The following is a 24,346-nucleotide window of genomic DNA, read 5'->3' on the forward strand; positions in this document are numbered from 1 at the left end:
AACACCCTGGCTCGCTCGGGGATCTCAACTTTTCCAAGTAAAAAAAATAAAATAAAATAAAAATGGTTTAAAACAGTGAGCAAGCTCCGTCGTTGTTGATGCGAGCACAGAGTACGTTACTTTGGACCGCGCCCGAGTTCGGCTCAAGAAAAGCGCGCAAATGTTGCACGAGAAAATGGGGATGAAAAATATGGAACGGTGAGAAGGGTTCGACCTCGATGTAAATTCAGAACTTTCTTTCTTTGTTTTTTCTCGCGCTGGCTTATTCGTTCGCCCCACACGCATACCCGCGTTATTATTAATTTTTTCTCTCCCCCCATTTTTCTTATTTCCGTCTTTGGTCTTTGGAACAGATACGAAAATTCCTTGGTTAAAAAAAGTAAGATTTTATTATAAAGGCACTAAAAATAGTAAAAATGCATGGTTCTCTCAACGTCCCATACGATTCCTTGGTTTTCTGTATTTTTTCGTACGTTGTCGTGAATTTGTTAAAAAAAAATAAAATTTATTCGGCGGGTTTATCTTTGCGCGTGTTCTAATCTATTAAATATGATTATCGAAAATTTGTGTGTGTGTCTTCTGCTGTCCAGGGAATTTCCATTCGTCTATTCGAAGTGTATACTCCGAAAATGACGGACAATGGTCTCGAAGACTCGATGGCTTTTTCACGATTTTGAATAAGCTTCGGACAACAATATGTACTCGAGTGGTTTCAAATCGTGCGAAACTCCCGGCGTCATTCAATCATATTGAACAGAGCGCAAGAGAAGATCATGCAGAACAGCTGGAAACAATAAAAAACAAAATACTTAATAATAAATTCAGTAAATATATTTTTAAATGTTTTTGAAAGGATATTTTCTCTCTGCGAAAAGAAATTGTTTTCTTCCTTAATTCGTCGCAAACGAACAATCGCATAAATTTGACTCGACGATATTATTATATATATGATGAGGATATACGGTACCATAACGCAGGCAATAGCGATTCCTGAAGCTCCCATCGCTGCGGCATGTCTTTGAATATAAATTTTGGTGCTGTTCAAACAACCGTCGACCCAAATATTACTCGCATTGGGAGTTTCCGCTGCGGTATTACATCTGAAATACTGTTGCCGGTAATAAATAATTTTTTTTAGCCAAAACGAGAAATTCAAGAATTTGCAGGATTTGGAAATACAGAGCTCAAGCAGTATATAACTTGGTGCGGTTTCTTGTTTTACCGACCGTAGGCCAGGTCGTATAGGGCGGGTGAAAGCGTGAGATTTTGTGATACGAGATTTCAAGAGAGAGAGAGAGAGAGAGAGAGAGAGAGAGAGAGGCAGAGAAGATTCACACGATAAGTTGTGAATTATTGGTCGGATTCGTGACTCGGTTATTATTTTCCAAGTATTCTCAATTTCTACTCGATTCGAGAATCATCATGCGCTACGATCGAACTCGAAAGGCGCAAATTTAAATCCACGGTCGTTATAATTTGAATAAATACCGAGGGAATTTATACTCGCAGCTTCGAGTGTAAACGAAATCAAACTGCCTGGATGCGCGCGTCTGCCGGTTTAATTTGGTAAATCTTACTTTTCCTGCTGAAATTTCACGACAGCACGAATCCGGTATTGGTAAACCCTTCGACGCCCAATCCCTGTAGCTTTTGACGCCACAGCAGTGAAGCTGAAAGTCGAGTCGAATAATTCAATAGATATATATTTTGTTAAAAATTATTTCTTCATCACTGCGGATGAATATACAGATGCATGTTTGATCGTACCATAGATGCGTACCATAAATTCATTGATACGAATTGAAAGTTTCGTTGATGAAAATGTTGAATAGTTGGTTGATCTATGTGTGCTGATTAAAATTTAGAAAACGAACCGTTTTTTGTGTCATGTCCCAGGCGTTCCTCGTCGAAGGATCGGTTAGGCGCAACGAATTTGTCATTTGTTGCTCGACGACGTCGAGGACCTTCGAACGAAAGACGTAACCGAGAACCCCGCCGATGAACATCGTCACGAACAGCACTAACATTATAATACAGTACTGAAACGGATTAAGTTTGGCCAATGATTTATTTACGAAATAAGTATGAAATTCTTGGTCGACGTATGCGACGAAAGCGCGACACTCGAGGGGCCGATGAGTGAGATACTGACCGTGAGAAGCATGCATTTGACCTCGCGACAGGCACCGATACAACCCAAAAAAGCGATTACAGCGACGATTATACCACCGACGAGTAAGACGTAGATGGCACCTGTGAGCAAATCATTGCCGAGCAATTCAGCGATATACGATACCCTGTCGACCAGAGCCCAGATCGCTAACCCGGTCACGATCAATCCACCAATCTGCAAACAGTCATTTATATATTTATTAGCTTCCTTTTTTTTTCAGTGCATGGATTTTCCAAATTAAATAGAGAATGGCTATACTTACGAAAATAGTGATATTTGACAAGAACAAGGCCCATTTCATGAATCCGGCGCAGGTATCTTTTGCCGTGCTGTACCCCATCTCGTCCAACTGCCAGACCGAAAATCAATCATTCGCATTCACATAATTAACAATATTATATTAAAATAAATGTATAGAACGTTCATATTAAAAATTCATCATAAAAATAGAATTTTTCGTGGGAAATATGAAGCTCGGAAAATAATGAAATAATGCTGCGATGAGCACGACGCTCGGTGGTTATCTTAGAGTTAATGATCGAGTTGCGAGCTAAACGTATTTGGCTCTATTCGCGCGATGGACTGCAGTGACGTAAATTTTTTACAACCTATAATTCTCTTAGCCACTCCATTCTCCACGCGGTGATTGCTTGAAACTAGCGGGTCGCCGCTGATGTCATTTTCTACTACGCGACTGTGTACTCGCACCGACAGAAACAACCTTTGCTCTTCGCAGCTTCTTAATTGTTCCCAATTTTTTATTTCCGGTATTTTGCGGCTCGTCGCGCGACATAACGCGCGAGATCCTCATTAGGAATACGATTGAGCCACGGAAAAATCTCTCTGTACCTGCTCTCCCATGCTCTTTTTTCACTCGCTCCCCATCATATTTTTATCTTTTACATCGAGAACCAATCACGTTCCTGTGGTTCTGTATTTCTTTATTTTATCATTTCGGCTCGTTCAGCCTCTTTTTTCTTCTCCGCAATGGGACATTGCGGGATCGTAATTACTCGCGCCATCTTGTATCTCCGAGACACGATGATTCTCGGGCTGTTGAAATACATCTGAGGGGAGTATAGGCTTATACGCGGATGCTAGCAATTCCAATATCTCCATATCGTCGGAAAAATCGTCGTTCCACCGCGGCTCTTTCGCTCTCAAACTCCCCCCTCGAACGCGCATGGTACACCGTTGAGAATAACCCCGCGTCCCGTCTAGAGGCCAAATGTTTTCAGAAATACAACCCGAAAGGTTTGCGAGCGATTCATTTATTTGTTTTTATACGATTTTAAGAAGAGCGTATTGATGCGTTTTCGAACTTGGAACACGGAATAAAGGTATTATATATAAAGATAGAGCAAGGATTGTTATGTAATTAAAATTGTATCGAAATAAATTAATGTACACGACCTGGTTATAGTCGTGTCCGATGATTGAAGCAATTTTAGAGGTCATTAGGAGGGGACGGAAGGAGAAACCTAAGCAGCCTACGCGCGACCGCGAGCGATTTAATTTTCTTTATTGACGCAATAAACGCCAGCAAAAATACCTCCAACTACAGCGTATCTCCCGCGTTTTCGCAGATCGTCCCAACGGGGAGGGACGCGCGAAAACAGAAGAAAACAGAACGCGATCGAAAATTTCATAAAGGCAACTGATATTCCGCGGAGAAAAAAAAAATAGTACTCCGTCTCGAGAAACTTTTGCGGCTATACAGCTTTCGGATTTGTCAATACGCGAATCTTTATATTAAAATAAATAGATATATATTTTGGGAATATTATGAAAATAATAACGTCTCGCGACGGAAAAGAGCGTACACTCGAGAAATATAAAAAAATAAAAATATACGGTGACACGCGAGAGCGCGAGTCATTCCGTATTTTCCTTACTGCTCGCGCGAAGCTTGTAACGCCCAACAATATGTGCATCACCGATTAAAATTAATCGGTTACATCGGCCTATAAAAATGGCGATCGATCGACGACATTCCCTCGTGAAACAAAGCGACTTGAAAAATTACGAGGTTTACACGACTCGCGCTCCTTCAAATTTGGGCCAGCACGCTATACATTAAAAGGCGCGGACGGTAAAGTTTCGCAAGAAACATCATTGCCCGTCTCGACGCACGAGTTTCGTAGTGCGCGAGCCAGCAGGATCTTGAATCCGCGAGCGTCTTTTCGTATCGTTTGTTCGCGAAAAATAATCCTTAATTCTATGCGTTAAATATTATGTTTGTTTATTTCGCCTTTACACGCGCATCTCTCGACGTCGTATATCCGTACGCGACGGAGTATCGTTATTATTATATTACTATATTGACACTCTACGTTCATTGACGAGAGAAACCGGAATATCTCGATACGAAGCCGCGGCGATGATTGGACGAAGAACGAATTTACTTGGTAGGTTCGCGCGCGGACTCTCTTGAAGCGCGCACCCGCGAGAAAGCGCGCGTTAAAAACAACTATTCGCATGCGGACACGCACACACGCGCGTTCCATTGAAATACGAAAGTTATATATTACGAACGTCATCGAGGTCGTCGGGTTTTACTCGCGTTATTGCACACGACGAGAGATCGAAAATTTCGTTTCGCCTTTACCTCATTCGCGTTCCATTGCACAATCTGCTGCGCCTCGGGTTCTTATTTTCCAGATTCTTTACGAGCCCTTAACGCGAGGATGCATTTTTTTTCTTTTCACAACAGCGATACGACGGAAAAAATTTGAAAACGTTCTCGTCGCTCGCCATGTTTTTACAATTATATAAAATCAAGGAAATTCCTCATTTATGCGGATAATATGATTCATCGAATGAAGGAACGTAGCTCTGAAAAATGACGTAACTCAAATGGTAGTTCCACGCGCGTGGGCCAGCCGCCCGTCTTATTTTTTCGTTCGTTCCCGCCGATCGAACGGCGCTATTGGCATATATACGCGTTACAATATCATAAATTGATTATTGTTGAACGGAATGGCCTGTATGCGTCATCAAATTCTCTTATAACAAAGAGAATAAGATTAAATAATTGTTGCGGAGCGGATGCGCGAACGCGCTCCGCAGGAATGGTGTCAGTAGAGTGATCTCGCGTAGCGCGATTCCTCATGTGCGATCATCGTAGCATATATAAACGAGGGAAAATAATGAAAGGAAACGCGATGAGATTGATAGTTGTTGGGAAAAAAAAATAATAATAATAATAATTTTTACTAACAATTCCGTGTAGTTACACGATTGCCTCCCTATTTTAATCGATCAACTATATTTTTCATCTCGATCGAAATTTTTATCAATGCATTTGCTTGAAATATTACTGAATTTCATCGTTGAATTTGAATGTACGTTTATGCGTTTTTAATGTGCCTCCGACGATTGTGCGTCATTGATATTTCAGGTGCTTCTCCATAAAAGAGAAAGCCAGCGATTCTTCTCAAACGTGTTTCCGCGCGTACGAAGCGTATACACGTGTCACGGCAGTTGTAGCGTCAAACATTGGCTCGTTAATAAAATAGTTTTGAAGGCTCCGCGCACAGCCAACGAGACGGAGGAATAACCATCGTCGTTTTAACGCACTTTCCGTTTACCTTGCCAACTTTCTATGCCGTGCGACAACTCAGGCTTCGCGAGAGTTTCTTCTCAATAACAGGCTCGCGCATCGTTCTTTTTTATGTATTTCCTTTTAATATTGGAGGCTCGGCCATTTGTGTTTGATGCAGCCTTCGAAGCAGCGGGTGGAGCAGGACAGAAGGATTCCGGACCACGCTTTGGCCAAGTATATGCTTCGCCTGCTGCTGCACTCTCTCGAATAAACAGCAGCAGCAACAGCGCAACGATCGTGGGAACAGTAACCTGATCTACGTTCACCAGACGATGCACTTTCGACCGTATACGAAAACTTACTACAAAATAACTCATTGGATTTGAGGCTACGCGCATTTACCGGGTGTCCCAAACTTGTTGTGCTTATAAACCCTACAGCCCTCGCAAAAATTCATTATTCCATTCCTTCTCAACGCGCTGCGACAATCAAAATACAAAGAATCGCTAAATTTATGAAACACGGAAAATACGAATTATAAACACAGAACTCGCTGATAAAGCTTAACTTGCTATTAATTAAAAACTCGGATGGGAACCCGGTATATAGGCGCGTCTGTTTCGTACGGATGACTCATGGACGCGCTTACAAAAATATGCGTACATGCGAGCGTATTTACGCCACGAGAAAAGAAATATTAACGAGAGCTCTGATTCAACTTGGTTGCGTCATTGTTGTCGATAATTTCCCGCCAAACCTCTAACGTACGACAAGGAGCTCCGTTAATCGGCCGTCTCGCCGTCACCCGTCACCAGCGGTCACTGCTTACTCAACTATATACATATCATACATTGAGACGACGTCACAATAACAACCAAACCGGTCTAAACTTTTTCTATTTCTAGACAAATCTGAGTGTTAACCGTGTTCAGAGAGCGAGGGTCTCGCTTGCGTTAGCGAACGATCTGGCACTTACGTATTCTTTTGTTTGTTTGTTTTTTTTTTTATCCTTTTATTCGACTCGTGAATCGGGGCAAGCGTATAGCGCCTTTCTCCAGCGCTGGATATATCAACGGATTTAGATCGGTGTTGAACACGTTGCTGATTCGAAAAACCCTGTTCACTTTTTATTTTTTCTCAATTATTTGTCCATAATCGTACGGTTTTTCGGAAATAATGTTGCTCGTTGCAGCGCACTTGGTTTCGCGCCGTTTCTATATGATTAAAATGTAAAAGGCGCGAATGTTTTCGCGCGACTGATAAACGCACGGTGCCGTAGCAAGAGAGGCAAACTTTTCATCGACGTTGCCTTCTTGGGTGCCGGGATGAAACTGAAAACTGCTAAGCCGAAGCCGCAGAGCGGGCCAGAGCGTCGTCTCTTTCGTCGCTCGCACGCTCAATGGCGGTTGCTTAAGTCATCGCTTACTTCGGTATATTCTGTATGATATATTCATTCACCGCCGAGCTCATCCGCGTTTTTCGCTCGGCTCGGCGTACGATATTTGTCTTGCCTCTCTCGTTATGATTCGACGGTGGCATGATTTTAGCGTGTTTCACCCGGCGTTAACACGATCCGACGCTTTCCGATGCTCGGGAGAAAGGATCCGAAGAATTATATATATTCGAAACGTAATTTATAAACGATACGCGTACTGCTATATATTCGCGTACGTAATTCACCGAATAATGCCTGCGTTTAACTTATTATTTGTTGCGCCTTGATCGCCCATGATTATTTCAACACACCGGATTGATTTTATATTGATATTGCTTTCGTTATTTTCCATTGATTCAAGTATCCTCTGAAACTAATTACTATATATTATTTTATATTCGTTCAACAATTCAGTACTTTTTTTTGTCCGATACGATTGTCAAACTGAAATACTATAGCACTATATTGCATTTTGGAAACCGTGGGTTATGTATATATAGACTCGCATATGTATCGGATTTTGTAGGTATTGTAACGTAACGCTCTAGCCGACCCGGACCGAACGCTGCTACGCGTCGGTTCGAGCTACCTTAATAATAAAAAGCAGCTTGAAATACTAACAAAATGAATTTATTGAAACAAATTTGACCGTTTTACAAAGAATTCCCGCGATCGTCTTTATGATTATTATTTTATTTGTCCGCGTTGTCTAACCGCGGCGAATCATGCAGGCGAGAGAATAAGAAACTCGAAAGACCCGGAAAAACGGAGCGTTATAATGTGTGAAATTTTTTGGTTGAATTTACAATTCGATTTTATTTGTTTATACAATAAAAGACGCTTTATTAATTTCTCGTGTTTCTGCTTATTTTGTTTCTATTTCCCGCATGCTGACGATTTTGCATGAATTTAACAAAAAAATGAGTTCGCAATGTTTGATTTATGGAAACGATGTCCTGGATGACTATCCGCTCATTTCTTATCCTGCTATAGTTGATCCAAGAGTGTGTTTCACGCTTTCTTTTTACAATTTATCTGTTTGAATAAACTCATCTAGTCTCACCGCAGCCTGCTCTTGGATTTAATGCCTTAATTCGGTTTTATTTGGTTAGGATCGTATCAGAATCTGTTTTACGACTTATTTCGACTCTTGTGTCGTACGACGGCCCAAATGGTCAACGAATAATGGAATTATTAAATTCTTAAATTAATTTGTTCTTTTAACCCGACCAATTCGGATAGAATTTAAACGAACTTGAATTTAATAAAAATAAAATCATTAAATCATTTGATAACACCGGCTCTAGTCTATGCAAACTATTGCAAACTTCAAAAACAAAAGAGTGGAAAGTTTGTGCTTGACCACGAGGGCCTCAAAACGTCGCCGAATGGCGCCAATGTTCAAAACGCAAGACAGGTTGGGATGTGAACCCCAGACCACGGGCTCGATACATCGCCGAGTTCTCGCCAATGTCCTGAGGCCATTCACTAAGTCAGGTAAATTTATAGTACACGGACCACGGGATCGATACGTCCGGGATCAATACGTCGCCGAGTCTCACCAATATCCCAGGAATCCAAAGGAATTATGAGGAAAAAGGATTTTTTAGGTTATGCCAGAATAGAGTGTATTCTGTTTATCTATAGGCTAGTCAGTCTCTATATATATATATAGGGCGGGATCCGAATTGGTTCTTCAGGTAGAGTGAACTGCCGCCTGCCGAAGCCGAATGATCCGTGCACCGACTCTTATTGGGATCTGACATGGAGGCGTAAATGGCGCAGATGAGGGTGCAACCGCATAGGTTAAGCCCGTGTATGGTATAGGCTTACCGTGTAAATATAGCATTAGTTATAAATATTTAGGATAAATAATGGTAGTTTTAACAAAAAGTGATATTTATCGATGGTCCGGCTCAATTCCTAGTCATTAAAACTTCTTTTTTCTTTTTCTATTTTATTTTTTTCTTTTTTGGATTATTCGTGAGGTGTAAACACATCTACTCCCATTTTTGTTTAATTTTGCGCAAAAACACTAATGTTAATTGATATGTATCAATGAGCAATGCACCCCGGTTATAGTTGGAAAATTCAACACCAGACGTCTCACGAATTTTATCAGATCCCAATATACCCGTTTCCCCACCACAAAATGTCGCAAACGCCGAATTTTCGGTTTTCGGACGCGTTCTGCGCATTCTTTTGTAACGGGACTCGTTATTGGCTCGCTGTCATGATTCGCGTCTTGCCATTGGCTGAACGTATTCTCGCCTGATGCGCCGAAATCCGTTTCCCATGTTTCTCAGCTTAACTTTATTTTGAAATAATAAAAATTTACTAAGAATTGCTATCATTTAATTATCCGAACCATTTAGCTGCATTATTTTATTTAGTATCGTTCAAATTAATTAATACAAAAAGTCACGTTCGCGAGACGGATTCGGTCTCGCCGCGCATGCGCTGTAATTACGCGTCTTGTTATATTTGAATTTACACAAATTTTCTGCAAGAATTAATCTACGCATTATTTTTCTTAGATAGCGACTATTTTTACCGACATATTGAGCTTAATCACGCTCGTATTGATTAACAAAAAGATCCGAAATAATTGAAAATAAAGATATAATTTTAATGTCAATTTTTGGCAAGTGGCGCTGTTCAGACTCGGGCCTTTGTGCCAGTTGCCTTGCCAAGATATGGTCGCCAAGTGGGACCCATGGCCGTCCGTCGCTCGCGCGCGATGTTTTTTGATCGCGCAATATTCTCGGACGTTTGAGCGGGCTCGGGCCGCTCCGCAAGTGTTACGTTTCATATTATTGTGTTATTATTATTTTAATGATTTCAACGCCGTTGAAACGAAACTTGTGTCGGAACAAGTGTCACGAGTTATTTACGAATAACTCATCATAAATTTCCTACCGCACAATGTAATGTATTTCCAAAATCAAGTTTAATATATGAACAAGTTTTCATGACACCGCAGCAGTTCAGTCGATTCCCCTTTTACAGTATTGTCCTGTGTTTATGAAACAATGATAAAAAAAATTATACAAACGCTCCGTGAGTAGAGAAAGCGAAAGATATAAATAAAGCCTTTTGTCGGACTGCTGCCTCATCCGCGTGTGTAAAATTCAAAAATTAATCAGTAGCCGATGGCAGCGTCGCTTTGCGGTGCATCGATAATAACTCAGGTTAATTTGAGGATAAACTCGAGTGATCGAAAATTTCTGTATCCATTTATTTTTTTTCTACTCTACATATTTTCATCATCCATGGCCGTTTTCCAATATTGACTCTGATGCCTCTGATGCCCGTTTTCTCCTCCAACGTTAATCTGAGTTATTTAAACTCGGTTCATCTTATCTATATTAAAAAACTATATTAAAAAAAAATTGAACTGAGTTTGAACCGCGTCGGAGAAAACGGCCATAAGCCTAGACCACATACCAAAGCGGATACTCTCAGTATACTCACAGCGATATATATTTGGGCTTCCTTTTTTTAATGGTATAAATGAACATCTGTGGGATTTCCGTTGAAGCGATCGAGACAAATCATTCGAAAGGAGACGAACTTTTGAAAAACAACTACATCCAACGTTTTAATAATAATAAAAAAAAAGAAGAATCTAGCATACGGATTACTTCCCCCACACAACTCAGCCAATCCTGCTATTTCGACTTAATTAATTTTTCTCAACGTCAAAAAATTAGGACTTGTATGATTTTGATGAATTTTCCAATCTCAACTGCCGACGTCAATATTATAGAACAAATATTTCTATTGCTCCAACAAACACCATCAAACGACCGTCAAACGATTGGCGTTGACGAAAATATTACAAGTCAAAATAAATGTCAACTTTGAGTGGCCCCATCGAGCAGCCAAGTTCCGAGTAGATGGCACGCGAAGCTGATGATAGCAAGATGGCATACCGGCTGCTGCGTCTTTGTTCTGGAAAGAAAAGCTTTTGGAGGGATTTAAATGGAAAATGGCGGATCGTTTGGAGTTTCGCCGTTTTTACCCCAGCAGCACCGTGCCTAACTGGCCTAACTCGCTGCTCGTCGCCACTCACGCCAGTGAGTGTACAACGGTCAACACACGGTGGCGTCCATGGATAAATAATTTTCTTCGTGCAGTGTTTTCATAACGTCTGCCTGAATAAGGAACAAAAAACGCGTCTAGAAAGAATTCGTAATAAAATTTAGGCGTTGTACAGGTGTTGGTCGAGAGAATAAAAGTGAAAACCGAAGTGAAAATAAAAAATCCGGGATCGAAAATGTCGAAAACGGAGGAAGCCACGGAGACGGCGGAGCCGGCAGAAAATTCCAACGATTCGTCTGCGGGTACGGAATCGTCGAGAGGCGGTGATTTTGAGACGAAAATTGAGACGGATCGTAGCAAAAGATTCGAGTATTTGTTGAAACAGACGGAAATATTTTCGCACTTTATGACCAACACTGGGAAAGACAAAGCAGCGAGTCCTCTGAAAGTAAAGCCGGGTAGACCGAAAAAGGCAATACCAGCGCCAGAAAGTCCTGTACCAAATAGTAAATCTGATAATTCAGGTGATCACAGACATCGAAAAACCGAGCAAGAAGAGGATGAGGAACTTTTGGCCGAGAGCAACGTGAACGTTGCGCCCACGACGAGATTCGAATCTTCGCCGCATTACATTAAAAACGGTGAATTGAGGGATTACCAAATTCGGGGTTTGAATTGGATGATTTCGTTGTACGAGAATGGTATCAATGGTATATTGGCGGATGAAATGGGTTTAGGAAAAACTTTACAGACTATATCGCTTTTGGGCTACATGAAACACTTCAGGAGTATCCCGGGTCCGCACATTGTCATTGTGCCAAAATCCACTCTGGCCAATTGGATGAATGAATTTGGCAAATGGTGTCCTTCTCTCAGAGCGGTATGTCTGATCGGCGATGCCGAAACACGAAATACCTTTATCAGGGATGTTATGATGCCGGGCGAATGGGACGTCTGCGTTACTTCATACGAAATGGTGATAAAAGAGAAATCTGTCTTCAAAAAATTCAACTGGAGATACATGGTGATCGACGAAGCTCATAGAATTAAAAATGAAAAATCCAAGCTTTCGGAAATCCTGCGAGAATTCAAAACGGCCAATAGGCTTCTACTGACGGGTACTCCGTTGCAAAACAATCTTCACGAACTTTGGTCTCTCTTGAATTTCCTACTGCCGGATGTTTTTAACAGCTCCGACGATTTTGACTCTTGGTTCAACACCAACAGCTTTCTAGGAGACAATTCTCTGGTGGAAAGATTGCACGCGGTTCTAAGACCTTTCCTTTTGAGACGTCTCAAATCAGAAGTGGAAAAAGGACTTAAACCAAAGAAAGAAATAAAGGTTTACATCGGATTGAGTAAAATGCAGAGAGAATGGTACACCAAAGTTTTGATGAAGGACATTGACATAGTTAACGGGGCAGGTAAAATCGAGAAAATGAGACTCCAAAATATTCTTATGCAGCTGCGCAAATGTTGCAACCATCCGTACTTGTTTGACGGGGCTGAGCCAGGCCCGCCGTACACTACCGACGAGCATCTGGTCTACAATTGCGGGAAAATGGTGATTCTCGACAAATTATTGCCGAAATTGCAGCAACAAGACTCTCGAGTTCTGATATTCAGTCAAATGACCCGTCAACTCGACATTCTCGAGGATTATTGTCACTGGAGAAACTTTGCTTATTGCCGTTTGGACGGTAACACGGCTCACGAGGATCGTCAACGTCAGATCAACGAGTTCAATGCACCGGGGAGCGAGAAATTCATTTTCATGCTGTCGACTCGAGCGGGTGGTCTCGGTATAAACTTAGCGACTGCCGATGTCGTAATAATCTTTGATTCCGATTGGAATCCCCAGATGGATCTTCAAGCTATGGATCGTGCTCATCGGATCGGACAACAGAAGCAAGTGCGCGTTTTTCGTTTTATAACGGAGAACACGGTGGAGGAGAAAATAGTTGAACGCGCAGAAGTGAAACTTCGTCTGGATAAATTGGTTATTCAACAGGGTAGATTGGTAGACGCGAAGCAACAAGCCCTGAACAAAGATGAGATGCTGAATATGATAAGGCACGGGGCGAACGAGGTGTTCGCATCCAAGGACAGCGCGATCACGGACGAGGATATCGATACGATATTACAGAAGGGAGAAATGAAGACCGAAGAAATGAAACAAAAGTTGGAGACGCTTGGAGAATCTTCGCTTCGTAATTTCACGGTGGATGCTCCGACCGACTCGGTCTATCAATTCGAGGGTGAGGATTATCGAGAGAAACAGAAGATCCTCGGTATCGGAAGCTGGATCGAACCACCGAAACGCGAGCGGAAAGCTAATTACGCGGTTGACGCTTATTTCCGCGAGGCACTCAGAGTCTCCGAGCCAAAAGCCCCGAAAGCACCGAGACCCCCGAAACAACCGATTGTCCAAGACTTTCAATTCTTTCCCCCGCGACTGTTCGAGCTTTTGGATCAAGAGATTTACTACTTTCGACAAACGGTCGGTTACAAAGTCCCGAAAAATCCGGAATTAGGCTCGGACGCGGCGAGGATACAGAAGGAGGAACAGCGAAAAATCGACGACGCTCAACCCCTGACCGACGAGGAAGTCGTTGAAAAAGAAAAGCTCCTTACCCAGGGCTTTACCAATTGGACCAAGAGAGATTTCAATCAGTTCATCAAAGCGAACGAGAAATACGGTCGCGACGATATCGAGAACATTGCCAAGGACGTCGAGGGTAAAACTCCCGAAGAAGTTATGGAATATTCGGCGGTTTTCTGGGAACGCTGTCACGAGCTCCAGGATATTGATCGTGTTATGGCGCAGATCGAACGCGGCGAAGCTAAAATTCAACGACGAGCCGGTATAAAAAAAGCTCTCGATGCCAAAATGGCGCGATACCGAGCACCCTTTCATCAGCTCCGAATCGCTTACGGTACCAACAAGGGCAAAAATTATACCGAAGAGGAGGATCGATTTCTCGTTTGCATGTTGCACAAACTTGGTTTCGACAAGGAAAACGTTTACGAGGAACTCAGGGCCACCGTCAGATCTGCACCGCAATTTCGTTTCGATTGGTTCGTCAAATCCAGAACTGCCCTCGAACTTCAACGTCGCTGCAACACCCTTATCACCCTCATTGAGAGAGAAAATCAGGAACTGGAGGAACGCGAGAGACAAGAAAGGCGAAAGAAAGGCGGTGGTAGCATCGGCTCCAAACCCGCATCCAAACGAAAAACTGAAAATTTGCCTGCCCCTCAGGACAAACCTCGAAAAAAGAAAAAGTGAATCACCCGACCGTCATAACTTGAACATTTCTTTTTTTTTCTCTCAACTTCTCTCAACACCGTTCAATTGGCAATCCTTTTCTCGGTTCATATATATATATATATATATATTTTTTTTTTATTCCTTTCTCATACCACATTTGTCTTTATTATGCTTAAATTGAAAAATTTTTACTAAAGATCTTCATCTCATTCCAGCCCATGAACTTTTCACGATTTTCCGTATGCATCGTCATCGCGACATAGGAAAACTGCGAAATCCATGCAAACACGTTTTCTTTCCTCCGGTATATGTTGTTATACAGATTGCGCTGTCGCAAGAGAAGAAAAAAAAATCTGGAGAATGTATTTGCACATCAGGTTTTATCCTCAAATTTATATGTTCCCCTGTTTTGACATCATTCGTGATTCTAACTTTGTGACATTGCGAAGAAATTTCAACGTCCTTTCGGATCATCATGATAGTATTTATGTAATGTACAATAATTGGTAATAAAACTCAAACAAAAACGTCATCGATGAGATATTTTATTTCTATCTTCCGAGAGATTTGAGATATCCAATTTCTGTCAAATGATACGCGAGGTTTCACTCCAATTTTTTCAGTATAAATTTTCTTATCTTATTTTATAATAAGCATCAATCCCGTATAGGTAGCTGAAAAAAGAAGGGCAAAGGAACTACTAAACGATCGTACGTATATCGAGTCAAATCATTCATTAAATGCAATTACGAGAATTATACAAAGTATGTGAAATTGTCGGGCGCAACGTAAAATTACATTTGAATTTTTTTTTTCCTCAAACGAACAATATTTTTCAATATACAAGATAAACGTCGGCACTCTACATTCGTGGGACAATCCCTTCGTTTTCCTTCGTGTCATGGTTGACGGAAGGTTTTTAATATTCTTCTTCTTTCGTTTTTCTCGTACACGTATTGACAAAAACGTTCCTTTTGTTCCGCGAATAATTGGAATAATGTATTTCCACACGCAACACAATGCATCGAATACGAACGTATAGAATGTGAATATACACTTTGTCAATGACTATTCGTGAATTATTCCAAAAATTCTACCGATGCAATCGAGATAAGTCTCATTTTTTTCACGATTTTATATCGTAGCGTCGTCGATCTGATTAAGAGATTTTTTTTTACGCGCGAACGTAGTTTCCCCTCGACTCTTGAAAATTTATTTTCTCTTCTCTTTCCACAATCTCCCTCTCAAATCGCTCAAATATATATATTCATACATGTATTCATAAAGATATACATATGTACGTATATAATTATCAATAGTGTGACAAGGTCCGGACCACCGTGAAACGTCTTTTTTTAGAGTCCTACGCACCTATATATTATTAACCCTACACCTCATGTGCCTTTTTTCATACCCTCAACCTCATGACCGGGGTTTGAACGCACCCCACTCTTTTTCTGCTTATAAATCCGGTCCTACGATGCTAAACTGACTTTATCCTACACCATTTTCTTCGTTTTTTTATAACGAAAAGAATGATGTACGATAAAACTAATTTCAATTGAATTTATATATTAAAAAATCCGTCGATAATCAGTCGATAATGTCGCTTGTTAGGACGGGAGCGTAGTTTGAAGTTCGCGTGGGGTGTGCTCACACCCCAGTCATGCGTTCTAGGGTTAAATCGGTAAACAAAAATTAACTTTTTTCCAAGCAACGAAGGGAAACTTGCTCTTGCATTCTCGTTTTCTCTGCGTAATCATAAAAATGATTTGTACCATTCTTTTCTTTTCTTTGTTGATTTTTTTTCCAATTTTCTTTCGGTTGCGCATGTTTCCAATCGCTTCGCGCCGAATTTCCCATAGTACACATTCGTATCTTTTTTTTTTTAATTCGAAGCTATTGGGATAAATTCATTTTCGAAATTATTTACGGAACTATGGACGTTTGAAGGTTCTTGGAAAGTTTATCAGACGGAGAAGCAGCGACACTTGACCGTGGAAAGTAATTCGAAAGAAAAAAGTATTTTTTTTTCGCGGCAGGCGTACGAAAAAAAGTCGATTATCTTTTCATCTCCGTAATAGATATAATACGTGTATATTATAATACATGTATATCTACACTATATCATTGCAAACTACATGAACGTTACAGATATATTAAATAAATTCACACTTTGTTATTACACCCAGCGGCAGGTGCCAGATACATTCGTCTCTTTCCTTCGATTTCACACGGTTCATTTTCTTTTCTTTCTTCCTTGCGAATGGCGCGCATGTTCGTACAGTTCTCACTCTACATACATTTAGAGAAACGTGAATAAAAACAATTAAAATCTGCAAAACAAAATGCACGCATCTCAAAGATTTTTTTTTTTTTTTTTCTTAAAATAGAAACGGTACAGTTTGATTCTATTCATCAGTAATGATAATCGTAAATGGTGAATGATGTGTTAAAGGATTCGAGATCGTGCGACGAGAACGAAAAATTTGTAACGTCGAACGTCGAAGAATTACACTTGTCAGTCGTACATACCCTTCTTTTATTATTTCATATATCAATTAAATGCATAATCCATTTCTGAGTAACTATAATGAGTGGCAATTAAAAAATAAAAAACAGCAAATGAACATTTTTTAGGTTTTTAAAGTCATCACCGGTTCGAAAGTCTGAAGTTTTACGGGTATACTTCTTCGGTCCACAGAAAGGGAAAAAGCTCCTTTTGGCGAGCATTTTTTTTCCACCTTGTGGAAATACACACGCACACACAATTGGCAACCTCATGGAGTATTACTCGAGCTACGTATACCTACGTCTATAGTCGAAAGTTTTACACTCAAGGTTTATAATATAATATAATAACAATAGTAATACTGGTAAATAATATGGCCTGGCAACGAACATTACCCGCCAGTTTTACGTTCATTCCGACTCGGGCTAGAAATTATAATCATCATTTATAACATATTTCTTTCGTTTTCATCGCATTTTTCATTTGTTCGTCGAACGTTGAACACTCGGAACATTCGAATGACTATTGTGAACGAATCCTCGACTCATATGTCCGAGCGACGAACGGGTGACCAAGAAAAAAATGTTTGTATGTGTGTCTATTTTTTTTTAACGTTGATCGCTAATCGTGCAAATCGATGCTGAATGTGAATTTATTATTTGAGTGTTGGAAGCGAATTATGCGATGTGTGTACCACCCTATTAATTATATATTTTGATTGTTCGTTTCGGCACACGCTCTTATATCACGATAACCGCGTTGACGAGTAGAAAAAAAAAAGCAGTCGTCTTAATTATTATATTCTGTACGTACGTTTTCTGACGAAAATTTAATTTTATCGAGATCCAAGTATTGGAGCGTTTTCAAAGAAAAATTGATGAAAAATCAGCTGCCCGAGAAGTCGTATGAACAACAACGATAATAGTGCATCGTTTTGTTATCTTCTTCTTCTTTTTTTTTTCATCGATCAGTATTCACAAATTTTCGAGGATGGCCAATTTTTTAATTTTTATTGAAACACTGGATACTAAAAAACCTCGAAGAGTGGAATCTATTATTGAGACTATGTTGCAAGCAAGTAAATCCTAATTGCACGATAGAAAAAGTTTATTTTGAAACCGAAATTCCAAATCGTATTCCTTTTGTTCCACATTTCCGTCTCAACAGCGTAAATTCACAATTGAACCAAATTTCATGGCCACATCCATGGTGAATATGGACACGTTGCTATTACCACGAGCGTGCGTTATACCGTCGGTTATTATGATTACTTTTTTCATTCTACCAAAAAAGTACGGAAAATTTCTTTTCTCTTATGAATCCGCGAGAGCGCGCGCTTACCCAATTTCAGGGCTCGCAAATTTGCATTCGCTATTATCAGTTTTTTGTCTTGTATTCCTCGAATATTGCTAAATATTGTTTTTCATTTATAGGTTCGCTAGGTCTATCGGTTTGGGGCCGCTTTGTGATCAATGATTAATTAATTAATTGGTACACGTAATGACGGATATCGAGTGTATAACAGCGAAAACACATGAGTATGTATTCCTTACATAATGTTACTTATTGTACTATTGAAGATTGCATCGTGGGGATAGAAGGAACAATTTTGTTTTTTGTTTTTTTTTTTTTAATGCTTGCCAATTTTGCAATAAATCGAATGTTTTTAAAAATCTTGAGAAGGTAATGAAAATGTCAAAATTTTAGTATGTTTTTTCATAAATATTTTCTCAGCAAACGCGAAGAAAAACACCACGAAAACGAAAAGCTTTCTATTTTTAACTTCCACAATATGGTTTGATAATTTTTTTCATACCTTCCGATCTTATTTGAAAAAAGGAACGACCGACAACAAGCTTTCATTCGTGAGCTTGAAAATTGACCAAAAAACAAAAAATCGTTACGTCGTAACGATGCAAACTTCAAAATTATGTTTACAAGACGTTTACGAGATAATTGTAAAATACAAAGACTTAATTACAAAGCATACTGTAGCGGCATAGTTTTTGCGACAGCGATACGATCAATTCGTTAATTGAGGAACAGATTTTCGTAATTTTTTTTTGCTTTTCTTCTTTAATCTATATAATATCAGATCTGTTGCGATGGAGGCAACGCCGCAATATTGACTTCCTCCAACGTGTTTTTAAAATAAAAAATCATCTCTTCGTTGAACATAAATAGAAAGAAACGATACAACGTCGAGTCAGTCGGCGACGAATGTGTCTTGTTTTCTACTTCGCCAAGTTAAATATTTAAAATGAATAAAGAGTAAAAAATAAAAATGGACTGCTAAGCGTATAAAAAATGAAGCGGAAAGAGCCGAGTTCGTAACAGCCTGTTAACGAGTGTATATCACATAAACTTACAGATTTCTCTTTTCGAATGGTGTTGGAAATTGCTTTATCCAATCGCAACGGAAATTCTTTTTTTGCAAATTTATACAACGAACATTGGTGAACACTTTCATGTATCGTGGCCAATATCCACAATGGAATTTTTTACATGTATTTTGTGAATTGCCAAAACTGTTTCTAGAAAGGCGAAAAAACCAATTTTCGTAGTAGTAATGTGCAAAAAAAATCAGTGCAAGAAAACGTTCAGTTTAGTTTTATTTCAGCAAAAAACAACGAGTCTTTTTGTTTCCCCTTTCTTCGAATTCGTTCTCTCTCTCTCTCTCTCTCTCTTCCTTTTAAATGTTTATATTCCTCTTTTGTTAATTCGTATTCAGTTAATGTTAGAGGGCACTTGACGGCAATTAACTCACAACAAAAATCACCATTTTTCAATCTTTTTATCCTACGACGGGTTCGTCCGTTTGCATCGAACGAACTTGACGATTTTCATTTTTCAATGGTATACGAACTTTGCTCAAATCTCGCTTTTATCCTCAGTGAACTAGAAACAAAAAAAATGATGGTCCAAACAAAGATTTTAAAATCGGAAAAAAATCTCATCCCGCCTCAATCGATGCAAGACGAACATTTTTGGCTCTTTGCTCTCTCCATTACTTTCGTCACACCCCCCCCCCCCCCCCCCCCCCCCTCCGACGGATAATTTTACTCGCCTATTTCTGTGAAATGCATCGCTTTCAGTTGGGAACCTCAAGAGGGTTGGCTACTTCGGGGCGCACTAAAATCGGTATACTGGATCAATTTTTTCTTGTGAAACTATGCTATGTATCGAAATTTCATAGACAGGCCTTCCTTGAACCATCGAGAAACGCAAAAAAAAGTTTACTGAAAATGAAAAAAAAAAAAAAAAAAAAAAAATAGCGGCAGCACAATACTTTTCGGGGAGAATTTACAGATTAGAAATCTCGTAGGATTTTTTACCTAGAATCAAAAACCGAGTTTTTTTAAAATTCCATGTAAAATAAAACGTGGAAACTTTGCTCTATATCGCATAGTTTTTTTTATCTCGTCGTGTGTGTAAGAATTTTTTTTATTTAATTAAAAAAAAGCGTTTTTTCGCAAAACTCAATATATAAAAAAATATTACGTGCTTCCCTAGTTATTCTTACAGAAAATCGGCAACTTTCAATTTTTTGTTTCCTAGGCTTAAAACGAATTGTATGCAATTCGCTGCCGGCCATTGAAAACCTCGTATAATACACGATATTATTAAATAAATGTTGTGCACCTGCTATTTTTCAATTGATCGAAATGATATTATTATTTCAATTTATTAATAGAAACTCGGTAATGTCGAATATGAGTCATTGATCTGAAAAATGTAATTGATTTTGCCAAACGCTTAGAAGATTCCAACCGCGAATTAAAAAACGAGCATGATTGATTTTTCCACTTTGTATGTAATGAAAAAAAAAAAATTGAAATTAATCGAAAAAAAAAATACATCACGTCGGATTCCGTTGCCCGCTCGTTGAAAGAGACAAAAATTTAAAGAACTGAAAAAAAAACTCAAAACAAATGTAAATTATTTGCAATAATTTCGTAAGTTATGAGCTTGATGCACGAGTTTGTGCACACTGGACGCTTCGTCAATAACACGATGTAAAAAAAACTTGAGGGATTCATTGAAAAAAGGTATCAAGAATATTTAAAAATAAACGATTGAGGCGGAAATTTCATTTCGTCCTCGCACGTCCTCGGGCGACACCGAATGAATAACAATACATTCTATGTTCCTTCTTGGCGCGACTGTCGCCACTCAAGATCGACGTAGATTCTAGAGTCCCAAAAACGAGATACGAAAAGTACGCCGGTATTATAATAACTTGCTTGTTTTTGTTGGTGATGTTGAACGCTGATTCTGCATGCTTAGGATAAAGTTCTTCCGCAAATGAGGCGCCTCCAAGGGGGTGGATCGGGCGGTGGAGGCGGGGTGACTGGTTACGGGCGACAGTGATTTCTCTTTCTGCCACCCTCGTTACCGTCCTCATCTTCTCCGTTGCGACGAATTTCCGTAAAACGCTCACCTTTCACGCTCACTATTTTGTTGTCGAGATAACGCACGAGCTTCTTTGGTTCGGTCTTGGGCGCAACTGGTCGATGCTCACGAGAATCATCGTCTCGATCGACATAACTGTATCGGGCTATTATACGTGATTTCAGCTCCTCGTCATTGACTCGAGCTTTGTTGCGTCTATTTGGCTGTTTCGGAAAAACAATTCAATCGTCTTGAAAATTCTCGATATTCTATTTCCAGTAATAAAAAAAAAACAAGGAAATTATGTTTTTCCGTATGACAAGATGTTCCAACTGACCGTGAGGAACGTCATATTACTCGTGATGCTTTGTCCGGCTTCTTGTCTGTGCAGAACGAGTTGAGCAGCTTTGGCTATGTCACCTTCGGCAACAGCGAGACAGTGTCTCACTTCGGCAGGACTCGCTCCGGGAAACATCTCCTGTAGGAGGGCAACTTGGGGCCAAGAAGTTTCTTGTTGCTAAATTGATGAAAAAATGTCGCGTCGATGAGAGAAACTATTCGTATGCGATCGGATGAAACATGTAAAAATTTTACCACTCAACGTTCATCCCGTTATTTGTTTCATCGTCAACTCACTTCTGGAAAATATTCTCCGCTGGAATCGCTGCCGGCGTCGCTGGTCTCTGACAAATGATGAACTCTCATACGCTGAGCATCCGGTGGGAGCAAAGCGGCAAGGCTCAACTGGCTCAGCGGATCATGAGGTTGACAGTCGCCGGAGCCTTTTGTTCCTTGACGCAGTTTGCTCTCTACATCTAGCAACCATTTTGAGACCGCATCTTTTTCTATGGTATCGAATTCCGGAAGACAAGCCGATACCATCTCGCAAACACCGTCCACATCCAGATCGTCCTCCATAGCGTTTTCCTCTACCATGCTCACCACGTAACTCAGGACAATGTCATCTATTAAACTGCCAACAAGTCTCTATGTGTTTCTGTCTCAAACTCAGAAGCGTCAGGGCACATACATTTTTGCCAACTTTTTTTCTACAGATCTTCAGAAAATTGGACCATTGTCCCAACTGATTTCAACTGATGGCTATTAATTTTGAACATTTCTAAAGAATCTATTTACCCACAGTTATTATCAATTTATACGGATAAAAATAATTTTTTTTCTTATATAAACATTTTGAAATGCATATTCCAAGTTATTGCTCGGAAAATATGCCACTCAATATGCCAAACTGGTTAATTTAACGCTTGGACAATTGAGTGTTCAACTTTATCGGGCTGAGACCACAATTGCTGCGTTTATATGTAATGAATCAACATTTTTCCAACCCCGAAAAGTATGTGTCGAGTCGCTCGAATTTTATAGGAGATTGCTTTGACTCGTCAAAGGGCTGATACGGAGATTGGAAATATTTTAGCAAAATTCATTTGAGAATTTGATACGGAAGATTGCAACTTGAGATATGAAGTTTGAAACAAGTATATTTCAAAAAATTAAATAAATACAGAGGTGCTATACCTGAGTTGAGCGTCGGGTACCTGATTTCTTACGAAAGAAAACAATGACTCCTTCACCAGTTCCTCTTTCTCATCCATCGTGCGATCCATATTCTGGAAGGGATGAAAAAAAATACTTAAAATCGCTCATCAAAGTTGAGATGTTCAACAGTAATAAAGCTTTAGGCTTACGATTTTTGGTGCTTAGCATGCTTGGATGAAAAAGGTTTATAAATTCTGTTACACTATAAATCAGTATAACGTGAAATGTTCTTTAGAATAACAATAAATTATTGGTGATAAAAAACGAACAAGTAGTCGAATGATGCAACTTTGGGTGGGCACGAAGGTTAAGTGCGATTTTCTATTGTTCTCATTATAATATAGATGCTCGAAAAAGTTGGTCGGTATTGGTGATTTTTTTTTTTTTTCAAAGGCAATTATCACGGCCGCGTCAATTTGAACGTTGGAATACGTTCGATCGTCAACGTTTGGGCTATGTGTGCAGCTTCATTTTTTATTCATGAACATAAAGAATAAAAAGAGATCGAAACTCTTGCAGGAAGCGAACAAAACAAAAGATTTTCATTGATAGCAATCGGAGAGAGAACGACCGGTGTGGAGAAAAAAAAAACGTTGCAACAATGCGATTATTTTTTGTTAAAGACAACAGATTTGGGAAGCTTTTGGAACATTGTTTAACGAACCTGAGCCACCCCGAACTCGTTCCAACTCTGTTGTTGTATTATTTGTGTAGATATATATGTATATATTTATATATTGATTTATCTATAATATAACTCGTTTGTCTTTTTATTCGAAGTAAACACCGGTCAATGAGCCCGGTGTGTTTGGCTACGTAAATTTATTTCGTATATAAACAACGTTTCACAACTTTGACAGTTCGTCTACGAGGGGGAGGAGGAGGGTAGAAGTATTGGTGGGAGAGATAAAGAGAGCATGGTAAAGAAAACGCGGGCGCCATCTATAGAGGACGTGCAAAAGTTTTCGCAGCCAATCGACCTTGTATCTACGTTTGTATGCGCAAATATCGCTACGTATATACTTATGCATGTATACATATAAATTGAGAGTCTAATGAAAAGCGTATAGAAGGGGTTGAGGGTTGCGAGGGTGTTTTATACGATGTGTAGCGTGCAAATTGCACGGGAGGCAACCCTCGTAGATCGTGAGCGAGATGAATCAATAGTTCCGTTCTGGGCTGGCTGCTCCAGAGGTGGGGGCTGCACTCTGCTTTCCAACCTCTCTCCCCATTTCTCTCTGTTTGACCCCTATATACTATATACCTCTTGCATGGGCCGTTGGCGGCGCGATTCACAATTCGGCCGGTTTGGTCTTCCGACTTCCGGGCTATAACTTCGTCTTTTTAATACATCGCAATCCGAGAATCGAAAAATCTTGACCGTTTATTTTAAACGGTTTATTATTAAATTAGTTTGT

General features: G+C 39.8%; 3 protein-coding genes across 4 annotated transcripts; 1 reads left to right on the forward strand and 2 right to left on the reverse strand.

The window, feature by feature from the left end:
* Positions 1 to 366: 366 nt before the first annotated feature.
* Tsp74F (Tetraspanin 74F) lies at positions 367 to 7,063 on the reverse strand. The gene is made up of 7 exons (XM_043425213.1): positions 6,694 to 7,063; positions 2,436 to 2,522; positions 2,153 to 2,347; positions 1,875 to 2,039; positions 1,578 to 1,670; positions 968 to 1,108; positions 367 to 784 (listed from the first exon to the last, which is right to left on the reverse strand). The coding sequence occupies exons 2-7, from the start codon at positions 2,511 to 2,513 to the stop codon at positions 737 to 739; spliced, it is 720 nt and encodes a 239-aa protein (XP_043281148.1). The 5' UTR covers positions 2,514 to 2,522; positions 6,694 to 7,063; the 3' UTR covers positions 367 to 736.
* A 4,092-nt stretch (positions 7,064 to 11,155) lies between these two features.
* Positions 11,156 to 14,999, forward strand: Iswi (Imitation SWI). The gene has a single exon (XM_043412068.1). It carries the CDS (start codon positions 11,432 to 11,434, stop codon positions 14,483 to 14,485), a length of 3,054 nt encoding a protein of 1,017 aa, XP_043268003.1. The 5' UTR covers positions 11,156 to 11,431; the 3' UTR covers positions 14,486 to 14,999.
* Positions 15,000 to 20,013: 5,014 nt separating this feature from the next.
* Positions 20,014 to 23,814, reverse strand: LOC122406558 (CUE domain-containing protein 2). 2 transcript variants are annotated; one of them, XM_043412083.1, is made up of 5 exons: positions 23,593 to 23,814; positions 22,908 to 22,999; positions 22,008 to 22,344; positions 21,709 to 21,888; positions 20,014 to 21,595 (listed from the first exon to the last, which is right to left on the reverse strand). In XM_043412083.1, the coding sequence occupies exons 2-5, from the start codon at positions 22,994 to 22,996 to the stop codon at positions 21,335 to 21,337; spliced, it is 867 nt and encodes a 288-aa protein (XP_043268018.1). In that variant the 5' UTR covers positions 22,997 to 22,999; positions 23,593 to 23,814; the 3' UTR covers positions 20,014 to 21,334. The 2 variants fall into 2 exon arrangements, with proteins under 2 accessions (XP_043268018.1, XP_043268027.1); XM_043412092.1 differs by lacking the exon at positions 23,593 to 23,814 and adding an exon at positions 23,078 to 23,532.
* Between the last annotated feature and the right edge of the window lie 532 nt (positions 23,815 to 24,346).

Source organism: Venturia canescens, chromosome 1 (genome assembly GCF_019457755.1).
Source record: "Venturia canescens isolate UGA chromosome 1, ASM1945775v1, whole genome shotgun sequence".
NCBI lineage: Eukaryota > Metazoa > Arthropoda > Insecta > Hymenoptera > Ichneumonidae > Venturia > Venturia canescens.

Coding starts and splice junctions, on each gene's coding strand:
- Iswi (XM_043412068.1), top strand. CDS start 11,432: ATGTCGAAAACGGAGGAAGCCACGGAGACGGCGGAGCCGGCAGAAAAT.
- LOC122406558 (XM_043412083.1), bottom strand. CDS start 22,996: ATGGATCGCACGATGGATGAGAAAGAGGAACTGGTGAAGGAGTCATTG. Junction 22,345..22,907: donor GTACCCGACGCTCAACTCAG/GTATAGCACCTC, acceptor ACTTGTTGGCAG/TTTAATAGATGACATTGTCC. Junction 21,889..22,007: donor GCGGAGAATATTTTCCAGAA/GTGAGTTGACGA, acceptor TCATCAATTTAG/CAACAAGAAACTTCTTGGCC.
- Tsp74F (XM_043425213.1), bottom strand. CDS start 2,513: ATGGGGTACAGCACGGCAAAAGATACCTGCGCCGGATTCATGAAATGG. Junction 2,348..2,435: donor TGTCAAATATCACTATTTTC/GTAAGTATAGCC, acceptor GACTGTTTGCAG/ATTGGTGGATTGATCGTGAC. Junction 785..967: donor TCGCTATTGCCTGCGTTATG/GTACCGTATATC, acceptor TATTGTTTCCAG/CTGTTCTGCATGATCTTCTC.